The sequence below is a fragment of the Echeneis naucrates genome, chromosome 16 (assembly GCF_900963305.1).
Source record: "Echeneis naucrates chromosome 16, fEcheNa1.1, whole genome shotgun sequence".
NCBI lineage: Eukaryota > Metazoa > Chordata > Actinopteri > Carangiformes > Echeneidae > Echeneis > Echeneis naucrates.
In genome coordinates, this window is record NC_042526.1 from 9,365,690 (window position 1) to 9,385,656 (window position 19,967).

At 39.3% G+C, this 19,967-nt stretch overlaps 1 protein-coding gene across 2 annotated transcripts; it reads left to right on the forward strand.

Moving 5' to 3' along the window:
- The first annotated feature begins 398 nt into the window (after window positions 1–398).
- On the forward strand, window positions 399–10,581 carry rhcgb (Rh family, C glycoprotein b). 2 transcript variants are annotated; one of them, XM_029522270.1, is made up of 11 exons: window positions 399–749; window positions 2,598–2,790; window positions 3,335–3,485; window positions 3,599–3,746; window positions 3,847–4,013; window positions 4,174–4,311; window positions 4,453–4,589; window positions 4,778–4,902; window positions 5,049–5,122; window positions 5,744–5,811; window positions 10,392–10,581. In XM_029522270.1, exons 1-11 carry the CDS (start codon window positions 527–529, stop codon window positions 10,579–10,581), a joined length of 1,614 nt encoding a protein of 537 aa, XP_029378130.1. In that variant the 5' UTR covers window positions 399–526. The 2 variants fall into 2 exon arrangements, with proteins under 2 accessions (XP_029378130.1, XP_029378131.1); XM_029522271.1 differs by lacking the exon at window positions 10,392–10,581 and adding an exon at window positions 6,573–7,796.
- Window positions 10,582–19,967: the final 9,386 nt, after the last annotated feature.

The following is a 19,967-nucleotide window of genomic DNA, read 5'->3' on the forward strand; positions in this document are numbered from 1 at the left end:
TCTGATATGAAACAACTCTATGCGAAGGGAAGGCGTTTCGTGAAGCTTTCAGTTACCTGATGTTTGACTTATTGGCTGGGTTGTAATCACATGCCACCTAATTATGTAAGTATAACCAAAACCATATAATTTCTCACCACGCTGATGAAGATATGATTCCTCTCCTCACAAATTTCTTAATAGCAAAGTCATTTCATGTGGTTTGTATACAATATACCTTAAATAATAGAAAAGAGATGATTATTAAAAGAGACTTTTACGGTCCCGATGAAAAGATTACCTCAACACATGTCCTTGCCTTTCATTTCAGGTACAGTGTGGAGGGAGTGACCCGGGGGGGGGGGAGTGTCTTCATATTAAAGCAAACACCCTCCCTCGTTCATCTCCACATGAATTTAAGATGCTCAGGGTCTGTCCCTTTTGTCGAACACAGCCTACCTTAATTCTTCAGTGATTTTTAAATATACATAGAAGAAAGAAAAAACCAATAGAATAAAAAATAAATAGAAAAACCGAAGCAGAGACAATGGGCTGTGTTCAAAGCTTCAGGGATTTGTGTGACCGGGAAAAAAATACTAATGTTCGCATCAGTCTTCCAGCAGTTTGCTTTGTTTGGCAAATAGCAATGATCATCTTGTTTGGGGTATTTATTCGATACAATGAAGAATCAAGTCCATTCTGGATAGAGCACAGAAAAGCTAACAATATATCAAGTGACATTGAGAATGACTTCTACTTCAGATATCCAAGTAAGTGAATTCCCTTTAGTTTTTTTTTTTTTTTAATACATGCTCTTTTTCAAATGTCAAATCTCAAATTTATTGTGTTCCTGTTCAACCTTTATCTGTTATAGTGCAAATCAAATATCTATATTTTTACCACATTTCAGGTTTCATTTTCAGTCCATGTTGACCTTCGACTATTTTTTTTTTTTCTTTGTATTAATTTAGTTGAAAATTGTTGGCACCACTGTTGTGGTGAAATCTTGTCCACATAGATACCAAATTGATGATATAATTATAACCAAACTAGAATACTATAATTATTATAGTATTAATAATACTCATATATAATACTTAAATAATTATATAGTGTTATTATGTTGACCGATCATGTTCTTCCTGTATTGCTGACAAAGATCCAACAGCCACAGGAGCATGCATCCCCTGAGAATTGAATCCCCTCAGGCTTTTCCTCTTTCCAGTTTACCTCTGTGTCCAGATATAAAATAATCTTATATATATCTTGATAAGCTCTAATTTCTCTCATATATGTATATATGTGAATGTGTGAATGCTAAATGAGTGTACTGCATGGGTGTGGTTGTACTGTACATGGTGTCAGTGTCAGACTATCAACAGGCCATCTCAGATACGGTGTTGGATGTCTGAGGATGAATGTACATCCTGACACTCGATGTTGTCTGCGACCGTGAAGAGCTCATCTTTTTTTGACATAGCATACATAATGTGATTATTTGGATTGTAGTCTGAAACTGAGGCCAAAAATATTCATTCGATTTTGGTTGGCATGGTTTTTGCTTCGGGGCATTTGTTACAATGGGTTGTTTTCCAGCCAATTCTTCAAGGCACACTGTTTCACTGTGCAGAGGGAACCTATTGTGCGCCTTAAGATGTGTTGAGCGTTTACAGTATATGCTGTAAATGACACTGGCTTCTTCATGCTGGTATCCAAATACTGTTGTGTGTTGGTATATGTGGATATAACATGTTCTTTGGAGGTTTCTACCCTTATGAGTACCTTGATACAGCTCAGTATCAACAAACACTGAGATACATATCAACATCTCAGATAACAGGAGCATTTTCATATTCTAATATTCCTGAAACATCCACGTATGATTTGCTCTTCTATTCTCACACGTCATGGGTCACTCTGCTCAAGTGTGAAAGCAAACTGTATGTTCGTTGCATATAATGTCTCCACTGGCATATTCATTCACCCATGAGTACTCATGTGAAATTTCAACAATATAGAATACACCAGTGGATGTAACTGTAATTTATTGGCAGATATTAAAATTTTTTTTTCTTACATTGAGTAATACATAAAAAAATACAATACATCTAATAATCTATGAATAAATAATATTGATCTGAAATGTAGGTATGTGCTCTATTACAATAAGCCATGCTCTAACTAAATTAGGTTAGTTTGGTTAATTTAACACCTTTCAAAAGTAGAGATGTCACAGAGATACACATACAAACACAACACACAATAAAAAATACAAGTCACTTTCTATGTTGGTTTCTCAAGCTGAACTGATTCCTATATAACGAGAATCTACAAATAGGTTCTTTTCTACATGCTTCAAAATGTGTTGAAATTACCAGAGGCAGAGCTGTGATAAACAACGACAGCCGTATCGAAGCACTCTCAAAGTATACTGATTATTTTTAGTAAACCAGATCACAGAGCACCAACAGGTGGTAGTAACTCCTTCGATGGGATTTTCTTCATTTGAGCCAAAAATACTCACCAAGATTCAAGGATGAACAAATATTTGTGGTCGAAGGTGACCTCAGAAAACTCATATGCTTCCTATGGCAGTTTAACACACATGTGTGCCTTAGGTTTTCAGGATGTCCATGTGATGATCTTTGTTGGATTTGGCTTCCTCATGACATTTCTCAAGAGGTACAGCTTCGGTGGGGTGGGATTCAACTTCCTCATTGCAGCCTTTGGCCTCCAATGGGCACTGCTGATGCAAGGCTGGTTCCACTCCCTGGATTACAGCGATGGAAAGATCAAAATTGGAGTTGAAAAGTAACTGTTTGATTTTATTCTCTGAGAATTGAAATTAACTTTTATTGTCCTTTATTTTTGTGATGGCATGCACTCCAACTTATAAAAGACACAAAATGTAGAAGGAGCCATTAGCGTGAGAATCAAAAACCAAACTTTCACTGACGTCTGATCCTTTTATTTAGTTACAGATTAATATGTGGTGTGATATGTGATGAGATCATATTCCCAACTCTATGATTTCAATAGACAAAAAACTCAGGGATGCACACTGGGTGGAGAAACCAGTCTGACTGATACAATCCAGGCTTGTAAGGTTTAGGTTTTGTTAACTCAGTGGTTGGAAGGTAAACAGAAACTCAGTTAAATGAGAAAGGATGATACTGTTGATGTTCTGCCAAGTCACCGTCAGTGGATGAGATATGTGTGTCTGAATGGTTATGTAAGAAGGTTTACTTCACTGCTCTTGAATAAACACCCGCTTAGGATGCACCCCAAAATTTTATCAATCCATATTCAACCATGTATATTTGTTTTTCCAATACACTCTGTTTTCCCTCGTCAGCCTGATCAATGCTGACTTCTGCGTGGCGGGCTGTTTAATTGCCTACGGGGCGGTTCTGGGTAAAGTCAGTCCAGTCCAACTCATGGTTCTGACACTCTTTGGGATAACGTTGTTTGCTGTGGAGGAATATATCATTCTGAACCTCATACATGTGAGTTGGAACATCACTGATTGTTGTTTTTATGATAATTTAAACAGATTTATTCTGCTGTAATGTAAAAATCTCTGGTGCTACAGTTAATGCTGATATTTCATGTTTTGAAGGCCAGAGATGCTGGAGGCTCGATGGTGATCCACACATTTGGAGGTTATTATGGTCTTTCTATCTCATGGATGCTCTATAGGCCAAATCTGAGCCAGAGCAACCGTCTCCAAGGCTCCGTCTATCACTCAGATGTCTTTGCTATGATTGGTGAGTGTTATTTAAAGTTTAATACTTTTTACACCAAGGAAAGAGCTCCCATACTTTTCTCTCTGACCTCTAACTCTAACTGCTTCTGCTTTCGCCATAGGCACCCTCTTCCTGTGGATGTTCTGGCCCAGCTTCAACTCAGCCATCACAGACCACGGCGATGGGCAGCACAGAGCAGCCATCAACACCTACCTGGCTTTGGCCTCGACTGTGCTCACCACTGTGGCCATCTCCAGCCTCTTCCAGAAGCATGGAAAGCTAGATATGGTCAGAAACACTCATCATTACGTTGAACTGTTATGATCTTTGATTACGATCTGTTATTATCACACGTTTGCTTAAATTAAAGACCTTCTTCAATTTTCAAACATAACAATGCTCCATTTTAGTTTGCAATTTTAACTTTTTCGTTGCACCTGTTCCGCAGGTTCACATCCAGAACTCCACTCTGGCCGGAGGTGTTGCAGTGGGAACAGCAGCGGAGTTCATGCTGATGCCCTACGGATCTCTGATTGTTGGATTCTGCTGTGGTATAATTTCCACACTGGGATACATCTACATCACGGTATGGTATTTCTCCTCTGCCTCTGATTAGCATTTCACTGCTCTTCATTCCACAACTGTATTTGAATAAAAAAAAATTATAAATAATAATAGTAAAAAAGATTTCTGGCTAAACCCCATCAATTCGATGTGTCTCTCTCAGCCGTTCATGGAAAAGCACCTAAAGATCCAAGACACATGCGGGATCCATAACCTCCATGCCATGCCAGGAGTCATAGGAGGAGTAGTGGGAGCCATTACTGCCGCAGCTGCGTCAGAAGCAGTATATGGCCATGAAGGGTGAGTGGTTGTGGCTTGCAAATAGGAAATCAGGAGCCAGAGGTCATTGTTGGTAAAGCTTTTCAAAATCAAATCAAATTTCCAAAATATTATAAAACCAGTGAGGGAACAGAAAAGAAAGTAGTATAATTTGGATTCTAGTGACAGAACAACATCGCTAATTACCCGTTTTTTTTTTTTTATTAAAGGCTGATTAACACTTTTGACTTTGAGGATGCTTTTAAAAACATGACACCGACCCGACAGGGAGGTCACCAGGCTGCAGGCCTCTGCGTGGCTATCTGCTTTGGTGTAGGCGGAGGCATCATTGTTGGTGAGGAGGGACCACTATAATCAAAACATCACCCGCTTTATGTTGCTCACTCGCCCTATTGTGTTTGAACAAGATGGGTGTGTTTTGTAGACAATGTATGACATTGTATGACAATGTGTGTTGGGATATATTTGTACTTTTCCTAGGTTGTATCTTAAGGCTACCTATCTGGGGAGATCCTGCAGATGACAATTGCTTTGATGATGAGCCCTACTGGGAGGTGAGAGACAAAAAAAAACAAAAAAAACAGGACAGTCACTATCATGGCATCCATTGGTCCTACGGGAAATTGACATTGTATCATTCCATTCATTACTAAGGTTTGAATGATTTTTGTTGAATGGTGTTCTGATGAGGCTTAGAGGTGACGTTCTGGTAAAAGGAACTTTACGTAGTGGGCTTGTGAACACATCCCTTCAGGCAAAATGACAATAATGTCACACCCTGTCTGGCTGACACCAGCTCCAATTCTAACATGATTGGAGGCGTTTCAGTTCATCTGCTCAAATTTGATCTGACTGGAAGAATATCTGTAACCCTACACTACAAGCAGCTGAGCAGGACCACGTCTCACTGTGACGCATCAAAAAACATACTCAAAACAAAGCAATTTCCTTGATATGATTTTAGCATTGTCCACATAAACCATCTTATCGTGTAAGGACGAGAACAGACACACGTTTGACAGGCTAGAGACACATTTCAATGCTTTTCATTCCTTTCCCTGTTGCTGTTTTTCACAACACCCCATTACTGAATAGGCTGCCTTCATTCTACCACCTCTATTTACAAAAGCACCAGCTCATGAATTTTCCATTTTGTGACATTCTGACACAACAAGCTTCCTGATGATGAAGAGAGCATCCCGCCAGTCCTGCAGTACAACAACCACATGCGGAACAAGGATGTGTAAGTGTCTCTTTAGGTTATCTGATAACAACTCTCTGGTCATGGAGATGTGTTTTTCTCACATGAAACAATGCAGGTTCTGCTTTTTGTTGTTGTTGCATACAATGTCCTCCTGGTGGCAGCACATTTACAGAGATCACAGAGATGGCCCATTGAAATCCTTTCCCATTGGAAATGTCTGCTCATAATGCTGAATACAGCGTGAAGAAGTGAGGATGTAAACAGCAAGGCACTGCTGACATGCAGGCATTTATATCATTGAGTATGTCCTCAGTTACAAAATGCTGACGCACACCCTGAGCTCTGTGCTTCACCTGAGCTCTTGTTTGTAGATGTTTTTCCCAGTTCCTCAAAGTGACCTTGAAGTTTTGAAACACAAGTCACGTTTACTGTGGAAATGAAAATGAAACACACACACAAAAAAAAAAAAAAACCCCACAGACAAAAACTATATTTTTTTATTTCAATGGGGTAAATCTACATAACACACAGTTCACTTTACCCAGTGAGGTAATACCATTTAGAATCGTAACTAAATGAACACATCCGAGCAAAGTATTATCTTATGAATAATAATTGACTTTTAATTAATGGCGTTAAAAGAAAATAAATTAATCAAAACTAATCACCAACCTTATTTGAAGAAACGTTAGCATTACATACTTACATACAGTGTAAATATAATAAATTATAGTGTAGTAAAGTGTTCTGCTGTTGTTTTTAAGTTATCATGTAATTTATTAATTTATTTTCCATTTCAGAGTGGAGTCAAATTTCAGCATGGATCAAAGTGATTCTAGGCCTCGAGTCTGATGGACCTCTGTCTTTATCACACATGCACCATTCATTTGACAGACATTGTAATTTAAAAACAATTATTCTTCACTAATCAAAACAAGTAATTTCATACATTGGAGATGTGATTTTTGACATGATGTCTTTTGTTTGTTTGTTTGTGTTTTCTGTTTCATTTGAAGTGAAAAAAAAATCTTCCATTTGGATAAGATCATTTTTCTTTCTACAATATATATATATATATATTTTTTTTTTTTTTGCTTAAATCCACAAATCTTTGATAAAGTGTTTGTATTAAATACAATATTAAACGAGTGGCCTTATCGTTCTCTCCTCTTGTGGAATATTTTCTCTCATTTTACCAATGGGGGCAGATTCATTTAGAGAGAGAGCTGCTGCATGTTTCTCTTGTTTGAAATAAAACAGTTCAGTGCAGGACTGAACTTTAAACGTAACTGTGTGCGCATAACCATGATTCCTCTAAGTGTTTGTGATGGAAATATTTGAGACCATGCTTTGTATTAGGTTTATTTCTGACCTATCTGAGTTGCACATGAAGGATTTTCTGTGAGAGCGTCTTTGTTAGTCCTGATTTAAATAGTTTCTGCCAGTGTGACAATTGTAGACAGACAGGCAGGTTTAAGTTGACAGATTCTTTTGTTATATTTGTTTTCCTTTTTACCATTAGATGTAATAAAAAAGAAAACCATTAAATATCTGTGAATTTCATACCTTCATCAGGAACTTTTACACTGAGATGAAAAGTGAATTATCGTGTTATCATGTTTTTGATTATTTAAAAAATAAGCTTTGAGTTGAGTTATGCTGTGAGCTAAAGGATAAAAATTTTATTAAAATAAAAAAAATGTGACACCTCTATTTACACATTGCAAACATTAAATAATGACTTATAATGAAGATATTTGTTTTATTGTGTTTATTAATGTACAGCATTGGCCACCATAACTTCAACAGGAGTCAATAGACACCTCAATATCACAGAGACTTTATCATTTTTTTAGACACAATGTATAAAATGTTTATGTGTACTGATTATAAATGCACACGGACAGGTAGTTATTTTTGCTGAAGCTAATATTTTTACATTTAGACACTGTAGGGAGTAGAATATTCATGTCATGCTGTTTTGAAAAGTTTGTTTATGTTAATCTTATTTTGAAAATCAGCATTATTAATAAAGTGTATATATGTATTACATTCTTTATTTTAATTTGTCAAGGCAAGAGTATTGAAAACAATGTAGTACAGAGCAATAAAAAGAGGAAGAAGAAGCATGTTTCCGTCATTGAAGACCAACTTGTGTGTCTTCTCTAGTGAGGTCAGACTGAGGGTAAACGTCAAATCCTCATTGCTCTCCCGGGACATGTCTTTGACCAGAGACCAGCCTAGTCACCATGACCTCAGGTCAAAGGGTAGCTAAAGAGCAATGTCACTGACAGGGCTGCACGCTGGACTCCATCGTTTTTAACTGATTAGACAGATTCCTGGAGGTTCATGCGTTGAAAATTGCTGCTGTTTTTGCAAGGGGAACAAAGTGGAGGGGTGGAAACAATCTCCCAATAGCTGGAACATGATAATTTGTTTCTCTATAAATACTGAAGATAATTTCTCCACACAGTTTATTTCTGTATGTGCCTGTCCATCATTTTCTGATGACGGCAGTAATTTCCATATGCTTTGTCTCCTGACTGCAGCGTTTCATTTGGCCAAAGGCAGCAGCAGTTCGTGGTGGGAGTGTGGATGATTCCCACACATGAGTAGCAGCAAGGAATCCATCTCCTCATCCAGTCTCCTCGCTAACAAAGGCAGGCTTAGTGCTGTTTTCTTTTGTCATCAGTAACGTGTTTGAGTAAAGGAGGTAATGGTGGCACAAGTGCTCCAATTAAACGAGATGCAGCCCTGCTGGGAAGAAAGGATCCCCTGTTGCCCTCGAGCCCCACCACCACCCCACCCCACCCCACCCACCACCCCGTCAATACGTACATCAACATACACACACACAGACCAGGCCTCTTCTCGTCCTAACCCCATGCAGTTCCCGCCCCAACTCTGCTCATGTTTATTCATCAGCCACTTAAAGAGTGAATGCAGAGACCTGTTAAAACTAACTCAGACTAACTCAGAAATGATACCAGGCCTTCCTCCTCTGAGGTTTAGGAAGCCAGGCCTTGAAGATGTTTACTGTCCTCTGGACAGAAGCTCTACACACACTGCACAGGGATGTTAGAGTAGGAAGGAACTGGGAGGTCAGAGAGAAAGTGAGGTGGAAAAAACTTTAGGAAGCGAAGGGGCATGAAAAGAGGGAGGGACAGACAGAGAATGAGGCCTCACTTTCAGTGCTGATGACTGACTGCCTGCCCCACGGGCTCAATCACGATCTTTGATTGACAGGTCGAGGGAAGGAGAGGGTGGGAAACAGAGTGCAGGAAGAGAGCTTAGAATAGGAGCTGCACAAAACGTACTCCCATACAGGGGGCCACGCAGATGCTCATTAATGATAAAGAACATACCAGCAAAAGCATGTTTTCTCTGCATGCCAGAGATGTTGTTTCCAGGTTAAAATTAGATTGTAATCTTCTATATGTGGCGATGTAAAAGTGTACTGAACACTACATGGCCAAATGCAACGTGGGAGGTCATGTTAGAGGACCTGATTGTGGCTATTTGGCCTTTGTTCATTTAGTTTCCAGCATTATTCAAAGAAAACAGGGAAATATATCTAATCCCGAGTGTCGCTTTTCATCTGACCATTTTAATCTTGTAGTTTACAGATATGTGCCGGTCATACTGTAGTAAAATCCCACTGAATTCATTTTACAGTTATGAGGTACAGCAGTTAGAGAAGTATTCAGGGGTCCGTGTTAACTGCCTTATAAAGAGAGCTGTAAAAACTCTAGTTGAAAGAATTCAAAGGTCCATAAAACTGTTCATAAACTATTCAGACCCTTACTCTTCTCTCTCTTCACTTAATCTCTTCACGTAACATACAGCTTCAGGGTCCCCTACAGGTTACCTCTTAGAAAGTCCATCTGACTGGCAAGATCATTTTGACCAGTCTTTTCAATTTCCCATCCCAAGCACCATAAAGTACACATACTGTATTTCCCAGCATCAAACTTCTCCCTGTCACCGTTGGTAGAAAGCATTTACCAAGAGCAAATGTGACAAAAACCTACTTCACTAGTTAAACATAATGCATCACTAGTCCTGAAGTTACGTTTTTGTTTTTTTTTTCAGAGGAAAGTTACGTCCTTAACCTTGTTGCTTGTATTTGTTTTATTTTAATGTTGTGTCGCAGCTCTAAAGGTCTGATCAGTAAATGAAACCTAATGCATGCCCAACAGTAAATTCTTTTGAAAACTTGCATACATTTTAATCCTGATAATAACTGTGCGGCAAATTTATACTGTACGTCTAGTGCAGAGTTTTTACACAGTGTGCCCTGTGATAGACCGGCAGCCTGTCGAAGCCCACTCTCACCCAGTGCCAGCTGGAACTGGCTACATCACCCAACATAACCTCCAAGTAAAAGTGAGCTGGATGAATGGATGGCTGGATAGACTGTAGGCCTATCGACCGACCATCCATCCAATCTTTACTTGATGATCTAAATACTTCTTGCACCACTACCCATCTGTTTTTCGCCACTCTGTTTGCGACATTTCAATGAACCGTGTAGCTCTGGCTGACCAGGGCCAACCCAAGGCCTCCCCACGCCACTAACTGTCCACAGAGCCTGCTTAAGTGTCCCTATCGGACCACAGTGGAGAGGAACAGCAGATTAGCCATGATCCTATCCGCTCACCGCTAGCCCCTTCATACGCTCCGTTACACCAGCATTTAAAAGGAGGAGGGGACACCATTCAGGCCCATGATATGAATCCTAGACGCAGGGACAAGAACAGAGCTTTCACCCCCGTTTCACAGAAAAGACCCCTTTCTGGCACCCTCTAATTCTGGTTGCTACGGGCTTCTGGGTTCAATGGTGGACTCCTGTTGTGAACGGACAAAGCCTCTCAGTCATCCGGCCATGGTTGCTAGGGGAGGCAGAATATATGGGGAGGGACCGGCTGCCGTTGTCCCAGACGAAACGTCTCTCTTAAGGCTGCTGAGATCTGGTGATTGACAGGTGGCTACACGCTCCACTGCAGATCACCCGGGAGGTCTGGCGGGCCTTATAGCTGTGACCGTGTGTGTGTCTTTGGCAGGTTATGTTGGTTGGCAGGTTTAGCAGCGAGGGGGGGGGGGGCACAGGGCATACAGTACATAAGTGGCACCGTTTATTACCTGCAGAGGGAGCTGCTTCTGCTTCAAATATGATAAGAATCTGTTACAATTTTTTAAAAAAGTTTTTCCGGGTTGACGTAAATTCTGTTTATATGGGCATTTGTGTTTTCACTTATTTTCTGGATTTTCAACATGTAGTCTTAACTGAGAATTTTCCGCCAGTCCACTTTGAACAGATATAAAAACATGGCAAGGATGTGTCTTCAAACTGTTCTGGAGGAAACCTCTGAGAGTAAGTACACTAATAGGTCTAGGGGTTTCCAAACTATGTAATGTGCAGTGGTTTACAAAAAACATCCAGTGATGGTGACCTGGTTACTATGGTAAGAGATCAGAAAAACACAAATGTTCATGAATATCTACATGCATAAAAAATCACAGTATTTTGAATGAGAATAAGAATTGTAAATAACTACAATGTGAATCTTTAGATAGGCATGATAATATATTGAATGTGGTAGACAAGCATTCATTCTCCAGAGCTCAATAGTAAGCTATTTGTTCATTAAAAACACAAGCCCCCAGTTGTGTTAATGATTTGACAATATAGATGGACATTTAACCTTATTGAGGGGCCTGATTAATGGAGATAAATAAGCATTTAAGGGCTGCATTTCCAGAGATGTACATGAATAGTCTCGGGGGCTGATGCAAACTTTAATGTTTCGGTGTGAATGAGACGGGACAGAGCGTATGGCTGCGGCTTTGTGTTTACATTCGTCTAAAGGATTAGTGATATTCAAATGTGTCTCTCCTGCTCCAGTGTGGGAACTATCAGCCCGCCAGTTTCTGGACATCAGTGGTCCCAGTTTCCTCCTCCAGCCTTCCTCCAGGGCCAAAGAGGTGAGGGGGGACAGACATGGTAGGATGAGAGGATGTAAAGAGGCTGACACATCACACCGTCTCTCCTCAGATAGACGTCTGGGACTGTCTGGGTTCAGCTCTCCCAGACAGGGAGCCCTTCCATCCATCAGATGGTGCCTACACCCAACCCCCCCCCACCTCCTCCCCTCCCCTTCCCCCTTGAACTTGACTCTCTGTCACTGTGGACCTCCAGACAGTCTGGGGTCAAAGGCTAACACAGCAGCCACACATCAGACACGGTTTGAGTCCCCTGTGTCCATATAAATGCAGAATGGTAAATCACCCCCAAAATCAGCCTGTTGGAATGTGGCTTTGAATTCCTGCAGAGATGGATGCAAATACATTAAAAAGACCATTAGAAATGAATGTCACCACATTTGAAGATTATAAAAACCCCATAGTTAGATTTTATTGCCTCTTTCTGTCTCTTCCTGCAGGAAAATGTCTTACAGTAGCAATGCATAAAAGTATAAAGTCCAATTATATAAACATGTCAACATTTGATCAGTGAAAATACATCTGTAATTTTATTGTGTTCATAAAGACAATCATCTTCAAGCTGCACCGGGTACCATTTCCAAGTAGCCACATTACATTTTACCTTTCACCTTTGCATGCCGAGCCACACTGTTCTCAGCCAATCACAGCCAAGCAACCAGCAACTCATGACAGATTTGTGAGAGAAGGGAACGGCTGCAGCCTCACGTGGCATTTTGAAAAATGCCAACCCACACAGTGTGCAGCTCTGATGAGCCTTTCCACGCCTGGTGTGAGCATGCGCGGCACTGGTTGTGTCTCAGTATGGGCTCATCTCTCTTTCCCCTTTACATGTGATCACTCTACTTATTCTTCCCCTCCAGGCTCTTTACCGTCTGTCCTTGGATAATAGTCAGAATGCACTTCTCTATTCTTTATCAAAACTGATGTTTCCCCTTCATACTCTCCAAGAATGTAAATAGGACTTTTTTGCAGGCTAACTGGGCACTTGGTGATGCTGATAGACATTTTTTGATCTACGCCATCTGAAGGGTGACATGCAGCACCACAGGACAGGCCAAAGCCAGCGGTCACAGCAGCAGACTTATCTCATAGTGAATGGTCTTTCCACACGAGACGTGGACATTGAAACGTGAACACATGCTCTCACACATTAGGTTTTCTCTACTCTTTCATGAAACCCTGGAGCTGAATAAGTGTTATTTTGTGCTGGAGACAAACAAAAGCAAGTTGATTCTTCCAACAGTCCAAATACAAAGCCTTTACCACAGAACTTTAAACAGCAACTACACTGGTCTAACCCCGTTTTTAAATAGAGCTAGATTTAGGTTTGTACATTTGATTATTGAAATTTAATTGGCGGTGAGGGAAGCAGCTCTTTAAAGACAGCAATGTGCAGAGAAGGTTAAGAGTAGTAAAGTTAATAAAATTATATTATGAGTCAGGCCACAACTTCCTTTTTTTCTCACTCTCTATTTCAGAGTTAATTGACTTGCTGGTGTCAGTTATGTCAAAGTCACTATTTAAAATGTGCCTCTGCCAAAGCGTTTAAATTTGATGGGATGGGTTCACTTTGGTTACAAAACCAAAAGTCAGGAAATCCGATGAAGGAAATTTCGTAAAAAAAAAAAAAAAAATCTTTTCTTACTCAAATCGATTATAAATTCAAAGGGCCTTCTGCTCGGCTGTTTGTGGACGGGACCATATTGTATCTCTTTCTCACACACACACACACAGAGGCCGGTCCAAACAAAAAATACGTTTGCATTAATTTAGTGTGATCAGTCTGTACGAGTGGATTTTTTTCTCATTAACAGCTGATCCAGGTAGCGTCTCCTCTTCTCCGCCTTCAAAGTAAAAGAAATTAACCTTTTTTTTTTTTAAATAAACGTAACACGTAATACGTTTTATTTCTTGTTTGTTTGTTTGTTTGTTATTATTATAATTTTTTTGTTGTTGTTTTTTTTGTTCTACCCATTTAGGTCATGTCTAGTTATTTCTCATGAAAGTTATTGATTGGAAATCCCAGATGTCAGTGGTTAATGTGAGCAGCTGGTGAACTGAAATTTCTGTGAAGCAAAAAACACAACGAAAAATAAATGTGTTTTTAAATACAAGTCTGAGAAAAAAAAAACTTCTTCACAAGGAGCAGCATAACTGTCTTTTTTTTTTAGTTTAAAGATTCTATTCTATTCTATTCTTACATTTTTGGCACACCTCTAAATTTACCTTTCCGTGTATATATTTCTCATTATAATTGCGTATTTATATTGCTATTGGATTTCTATATATGAACGCTAAACCAAAGGACCATTAAAAGTTTCACAGGTTATTTATCGTCGTATTTGTATTTTTACAGAAAACTTTATTTCATCGTTGGGGGGGGGGGGGGGGGGGCATGATGTTCTATGTCCAGAAAATGTGTGTAACCTTTGTATACAATTTGCAAGTTTGTGGACAAATTAATTTGTTCATCCGTTTTGGGATCAGTATATGCTTATATATAAATTGATATACTGATATACTTTAGTTTAAACTTTTAATTTTTAAAGACACTACAACCTAATAAATAAATTAAAACTAAAATAAAATGTTGCTTAACAATCAGAAAAATCCAGAATTATTTGGATTAAGCATCAGCTCCTGAGAGGAGGAACCAATTGATTATAAAGAGAAGCAGACTCTTTGGGAGGAGAAAGGGCCCCCTGTTGTTTCAAACCAACTCATCTAACTTCCTAAAGTGCAGGGGCCCAGAGAAAAGGCTGTGTGGAGAGTGTGTGCCTCCAGTAAAAGGCTGCAGAGCGACTGCTCTGAAGCCGCAGTGAGGGCTGGGTGGCGAGGAAGGGCTTGTAGGATAGGTTAAATCAGTCTGATTACAAGTCTAGGCAAGGCCAAGCCTCAGGACTGACTGAAAAGCTGCTGGGCAGCCCTTGAGTGATACTATTCACATCCCAGGAGAAAGGTCAGTGTCAGAGGAGTTCACAGGCCCCATCTCCATTCTTATGCTAAAGGTTCATACACATAGGCTCATTCAGCGACTGGAAAGGCACGAACAAGTCCTACCGACTTTCCCTCCAAAAATTTTGGACCCTCAACCTGAGTGCTGGGGTTCTGCCTCTCAGTTTTTCTCTCTGGGAGCTTCTGAAATGGAAATTGGTTTTGTTTTCAGATAATTGATCAAAATACATTCCATTAAATGCAGTTTTAGATCTTTGGTCTTGTAGCAAAGTCTGATAAATGTTCTGAAATTTTGAAGCAATATACAGCAATTTTTACATTTTTCTTTGAAAGATTTTCTTTTGAATTCCATCCTGTAGAAAGCTCTTTTCGTTGAAACCACTGTAGGGATTCTCTTATATTGGGGTGTAGTTTGCATTTTCAGGGTGTAGCACTATTTTAGGTCACTGACTTCAGTGAATCTTTAGTGTTGTTCCTCTGCTGTAAGTGCCTCCTGATAAAATGCCTTCCAAAAATGTAATATGCGGTTCAACTCACAATTTTTTTTCTAATTACCAGTTTTATTAACCTCCAGTAAATAGACTTCTTTGTGTCTGTCTCCAGTCCAGTGATCATTGGGGAATAGTAGGAAATAGCCACTTAATCAGCGACCCTTGACCTCTGGCTCTTGCCCAGGCAGCTCCTGACCCCGGCATCTCTCCAGCCTGTTTATTGTTCTCTGGGGGACTGTCCAGATCTTGACCCCTAATCCTTGATGACCTGTAGAGACTTCACCAACAGGTCCCTGACCAGCTGCCCCACTTCACAAGACAATTGTCAAAAAGCTATATTTAACTAAAGTGACTTATTCAGGCAGTTACCTGTAGAAGGGTATGATGGGATACTGAGGCTGCTGTGATGATTCCTGAAGCTTTCTAATATTTGCTTGGAGAAAGACACAGAGAGCAAACATTTGCTCAGTATATTGAGTAAATATGAAAAATGTCTTTAATGATGAAAATCATGCCAGTGTAACAGTTTTTACAAAATCATCTGAACATTTGGGTTTTCGTCCCGCCCAGCCTCTACAGAGGCTGAGCTCATTAATTGGTTTTCATTCATCCAGAGAGGGGAACTAATCACCAAAATCAGCCTCTGTAGTGTTTGGATGGATTGAAAACATGCTGACTCCTGCGTGAGCCTTGATGAGTGAGATCTCCACTGCTGCATGAGTGTGATTTTAGATTTTGGGATGAAAAAAGGAGTTGTTTAACATGCTGTTCATGCTGAAGTGACTTACTTGATTGCATTGTTGATTCCTTTACCTTATTTTGTCCTGTTGTTTTTCTTTACTTCAAATACATTTATTAAGTCTATCTATCTAAATATTTAAGCCAACAATGTTTTAATTTTTTTTATATTTGACTATGAGCATTGCTATGTTGCTTTAAAACTATTAATCAAATGATGTACAATAAATGAGCAATATAATCAAAGGGCTTCAATTTTTCACAATATTTCTCTGTCTCCACTACATGGAGTGACAAATTACCAGACTCATTTGTGTTTCCACATAAAGAGACGGAAATAATCCCCTCTTGACCCTGTGCATGTCCATCTGTTGTTTGACTCCGGACACAGATCAGTTGGAGATTGATTGAAGTCCGACTGACCCCAGAACAGCCTGTAATCCCAAAACCTGATTGTCAAAACTGGGTCCTGATGCAGCAGAGTAATAATTTTGGATTCTAAGTAAATAAAACACTTTAAATACATTGAAATCTAATCATAAAACCACCTAATATATATATATATAGGTTTTTTTATGTGCACCTTAAAATCTTCACAGAATAAAAAGAAAAGTATCTGTTCAAATTTGTGTGATAAATAAAATATGAAACCAATTAACAAAGCCTTATCATGTATTTTAATGGTGGGTAGGGTCATTCTGTCCATAGTTTTGTGACTGATTAACTTTTTTCCCCACATTGATTCAATGCACGTCCCTGTCTGCTCCTCCTAATTAAAACTTAATATGGGGTCATTGTAACATTTCCCACACAATTCTCACACCCACACCCACACACTAATTCATGAATAAAAAAATAAAAAATAAAAGGAGAAAAGGTCCTGCAGGCTCTCTTATCCATTTTGCTACTTCTCTACTTTCAAATTACTTTTTGAAAAACAAAATAAGAATGTAGATAAATATCTTTTGTAAGAAAGTTGTTGTTTCTTTGTCAAGGTATTAATCAAAATGAAAGACACCATTTCCCCAAAACAAGGCAAAATCACACACAAAAACGTATTTTCCGAATTTTTATTTGAAAGATGCCATTAACATCAGTACATTTAAAACAATATACTTGAATCCATTCATATCATTTTAACATTTGAGAAAAAAATAATTAATATATGTATGAAAATAGATTTAAAAGTACAGAATGTAAAATAAGTGGGAACATTTAAGATTTGATTTGATTTATTTAATTGATTTATTTTAAAAATGTATTTCATAAAAGCATCTGATTAAAACGTCTCATTATATAATAGATTGTCTTAGAAAAAAAAAATAACTTTCCAAGAACAATAAACATCTTCAACTATATATTTTATATTTACTGAGCATATCATTCATTTCTACAAATATCTCTTTTGCCACATTTAGCTGATTAATAACCTCAGCTGTTCATGCTATGCTGAGTTTCAACAGTCTGATGACAGCGTTTCTCTGAGTTTGCTCCACAATCTCCTCATGCCAAAGCAGCTTCCTGCAGAGTGCAGAGTCTCACAGATCCTGTCCAATCCTGAGGAAAAATGATGGAGGGAGTCATTAGCATGTGAATCAAACATGGCCCCATCTCTTGTACTCTGCTTGGAAAGTAATAATATTTCACTATTTTGGGCAGAAAGGAAAAAGAAAGATAGAAGGAAAGAAAGAAAAAAACGAAACAAAAAGACAAAACAAAAGAAAGAAAGACAAAGAAAGAAAAGATTTATTTCTACCATTAAAAGGAAATTAGTTTTATCAAGATCTGAAGAATAATTAAATGCTGTGTTTCTATAGCTTCCAAAGTGCTGAGCATTCAGTAAAAACAGCAAACACTTTCCATAAAAGAAATAAAAGATAAAAACGAAGAAGGACCACAGGGTAACACAATCTCATAAAAAAAGTAAATGAGCTCTGCGTATAAAAGTAATGTCATATAAAAGCGACTCAATAGAGATACATTTGAAGAACAATAATATGAAAGATGATAATTCTGCAAACCGAAGCAGGTTTCTTATTCCAAATGTGGATAAAGATGTTTTGACAACACTGAATTTGAGGTTATGTGTGATTTTTGTAAAGCAGAAACTGGAGACACTGTTTAAGAAAAACAAACTTCCTTTTCATAGCCTGTAAAAATAGGCCTCTGTGCTCTGCGTGTCGTTCTTCTCTCCCATTTTCAGGCTGTATGCATGGAGGGATCTTTAGGCTTTTATCCCCACAGGGAACCAGCCCAAACTCTTTCTCTGTCAATTTTCACCCACTCCCCAATTCAGACAAGCCCTTTCTCCCACCAAGCCCACAATGAAGGATTTGTCCCCATTCTCTTTGTCCACCTCTGATATCTTTTTTTGACTGCTCCCTCTCTGCAGACGGCATGCAGCGTATGCAAATACACACTCTTTTATTTGTGAGACCCCTCCCCTGAATGAATGCAACCTTAAATGAGGCCACACTTTCACACATTTACAGAGGAGGCATCGAAACTAGCACATATTGCAATCAGAGGATTTGCATGCCTGCTGTGACACGCAGTCACTCAAACATCCAACGCTGACCATTTAAAAACGAGCAGGCACAGAAACATATTGATATCAGAGATCATTTTCTCTATATAATTTTGCCAAACACCTTGACAGCTTGACAGAAAAACGATCATGTAGAAGCATGTACAAAGCTAAATGTAGACCTAAACAAAGATACATCAAATACCCCAAATTTCACCATAGCTACTCCTCCCTGAAAAAAAACCAAAACATGTTATTTGAATCTGTATTGCAGATCTGTTATCTGTAATTCATTTGAGATAAAAGACCATTTTGATTTACTTCTCAGGGCTTGCTATGTGATGATTTTCAGGGCTATACTTTTAGCAACAATTTCTTTATTTCTTCAGATTGAAAGGGCTTGATTTAGAAGTTGGGGAAGGAGACAAAGCCTTTTGTTTGCAAAGTTACAGTCTTTTCTGACAAGTGTTTCACCACAGCAGTGTCTCATGAGCTCATAGAGCCAAAATGCATGTGGGCACACACAGACACACGCGCACAAACAATGATGATGTGTAGGATGAGGCTGAGAAGTTGAAATACAACAGCGTCTGATGAACATAAAGCGGAGCTCTCACAGTTAACATTCCCAAGCTGGCCTGTGCCATCTGTGAGTATGTGTGAATGGGTTGGAGTTACTGTGTTAGCATAGTGTGTGTAGTGTGTGTGGTGGTGGTGGTGGTGGTGTGAAGGGGGGCGGGGGGTGTTGACGTCTTCTGGACAGCTCTGACAGTTCGGCCTTTTCAGTTGTACATTACTGAGTCGACTGGCCTCTTCCCCATAGCAACTCAAACAGAGGTCAAAGGCTATGTACCCCCCCTTCATCCCATCCACCCATCCACCACATCCTTCTCCTGTCCTCCGGGGTGGCCACAGACTCTCTTACCTTCTTGACCGGTCACAAAAAGGTTGCAGCCATGAACTTGAACTTGTGTCATCTATCTTCTGACAGGATAATTGTATGACAACTAGAGTATAGAATAATTTAGACCTATGAATTTATCCCTGTTTTCACCATTCTCGCTGAATACAAATACTATATGATAGACTTAAATAACATGCAGAAAAAGAAGCGGTCATACTAAGAACTCTAGAACCTTATCTCCTCCTGATATAATTACAAAGGGCCCCTGTATTAAAGGCTCAGTCACCTAATTCTCATCTACTTTCACTGGGGCATAGAGGACCCCCTCTCAGGGACACCAAAGCCAACAGACGTAATCTGAAAAGCCTGGGACGTACAAACTTCTCTCCATCTTCCCCTAAGATACTTAACATCAGGCTTTGTCCTAGATTAGTCTCGGCCAAAGTTCCATTAAAGAGCCCCGATGAGCCTTGCTTGACCCACATTGGACCTCATCCAAGACTATGGGCGGCCCGTGAGCTGGGCTTTATATATATATCACAGCAGAGCCGTTAAAACATTAATAGTATCCACA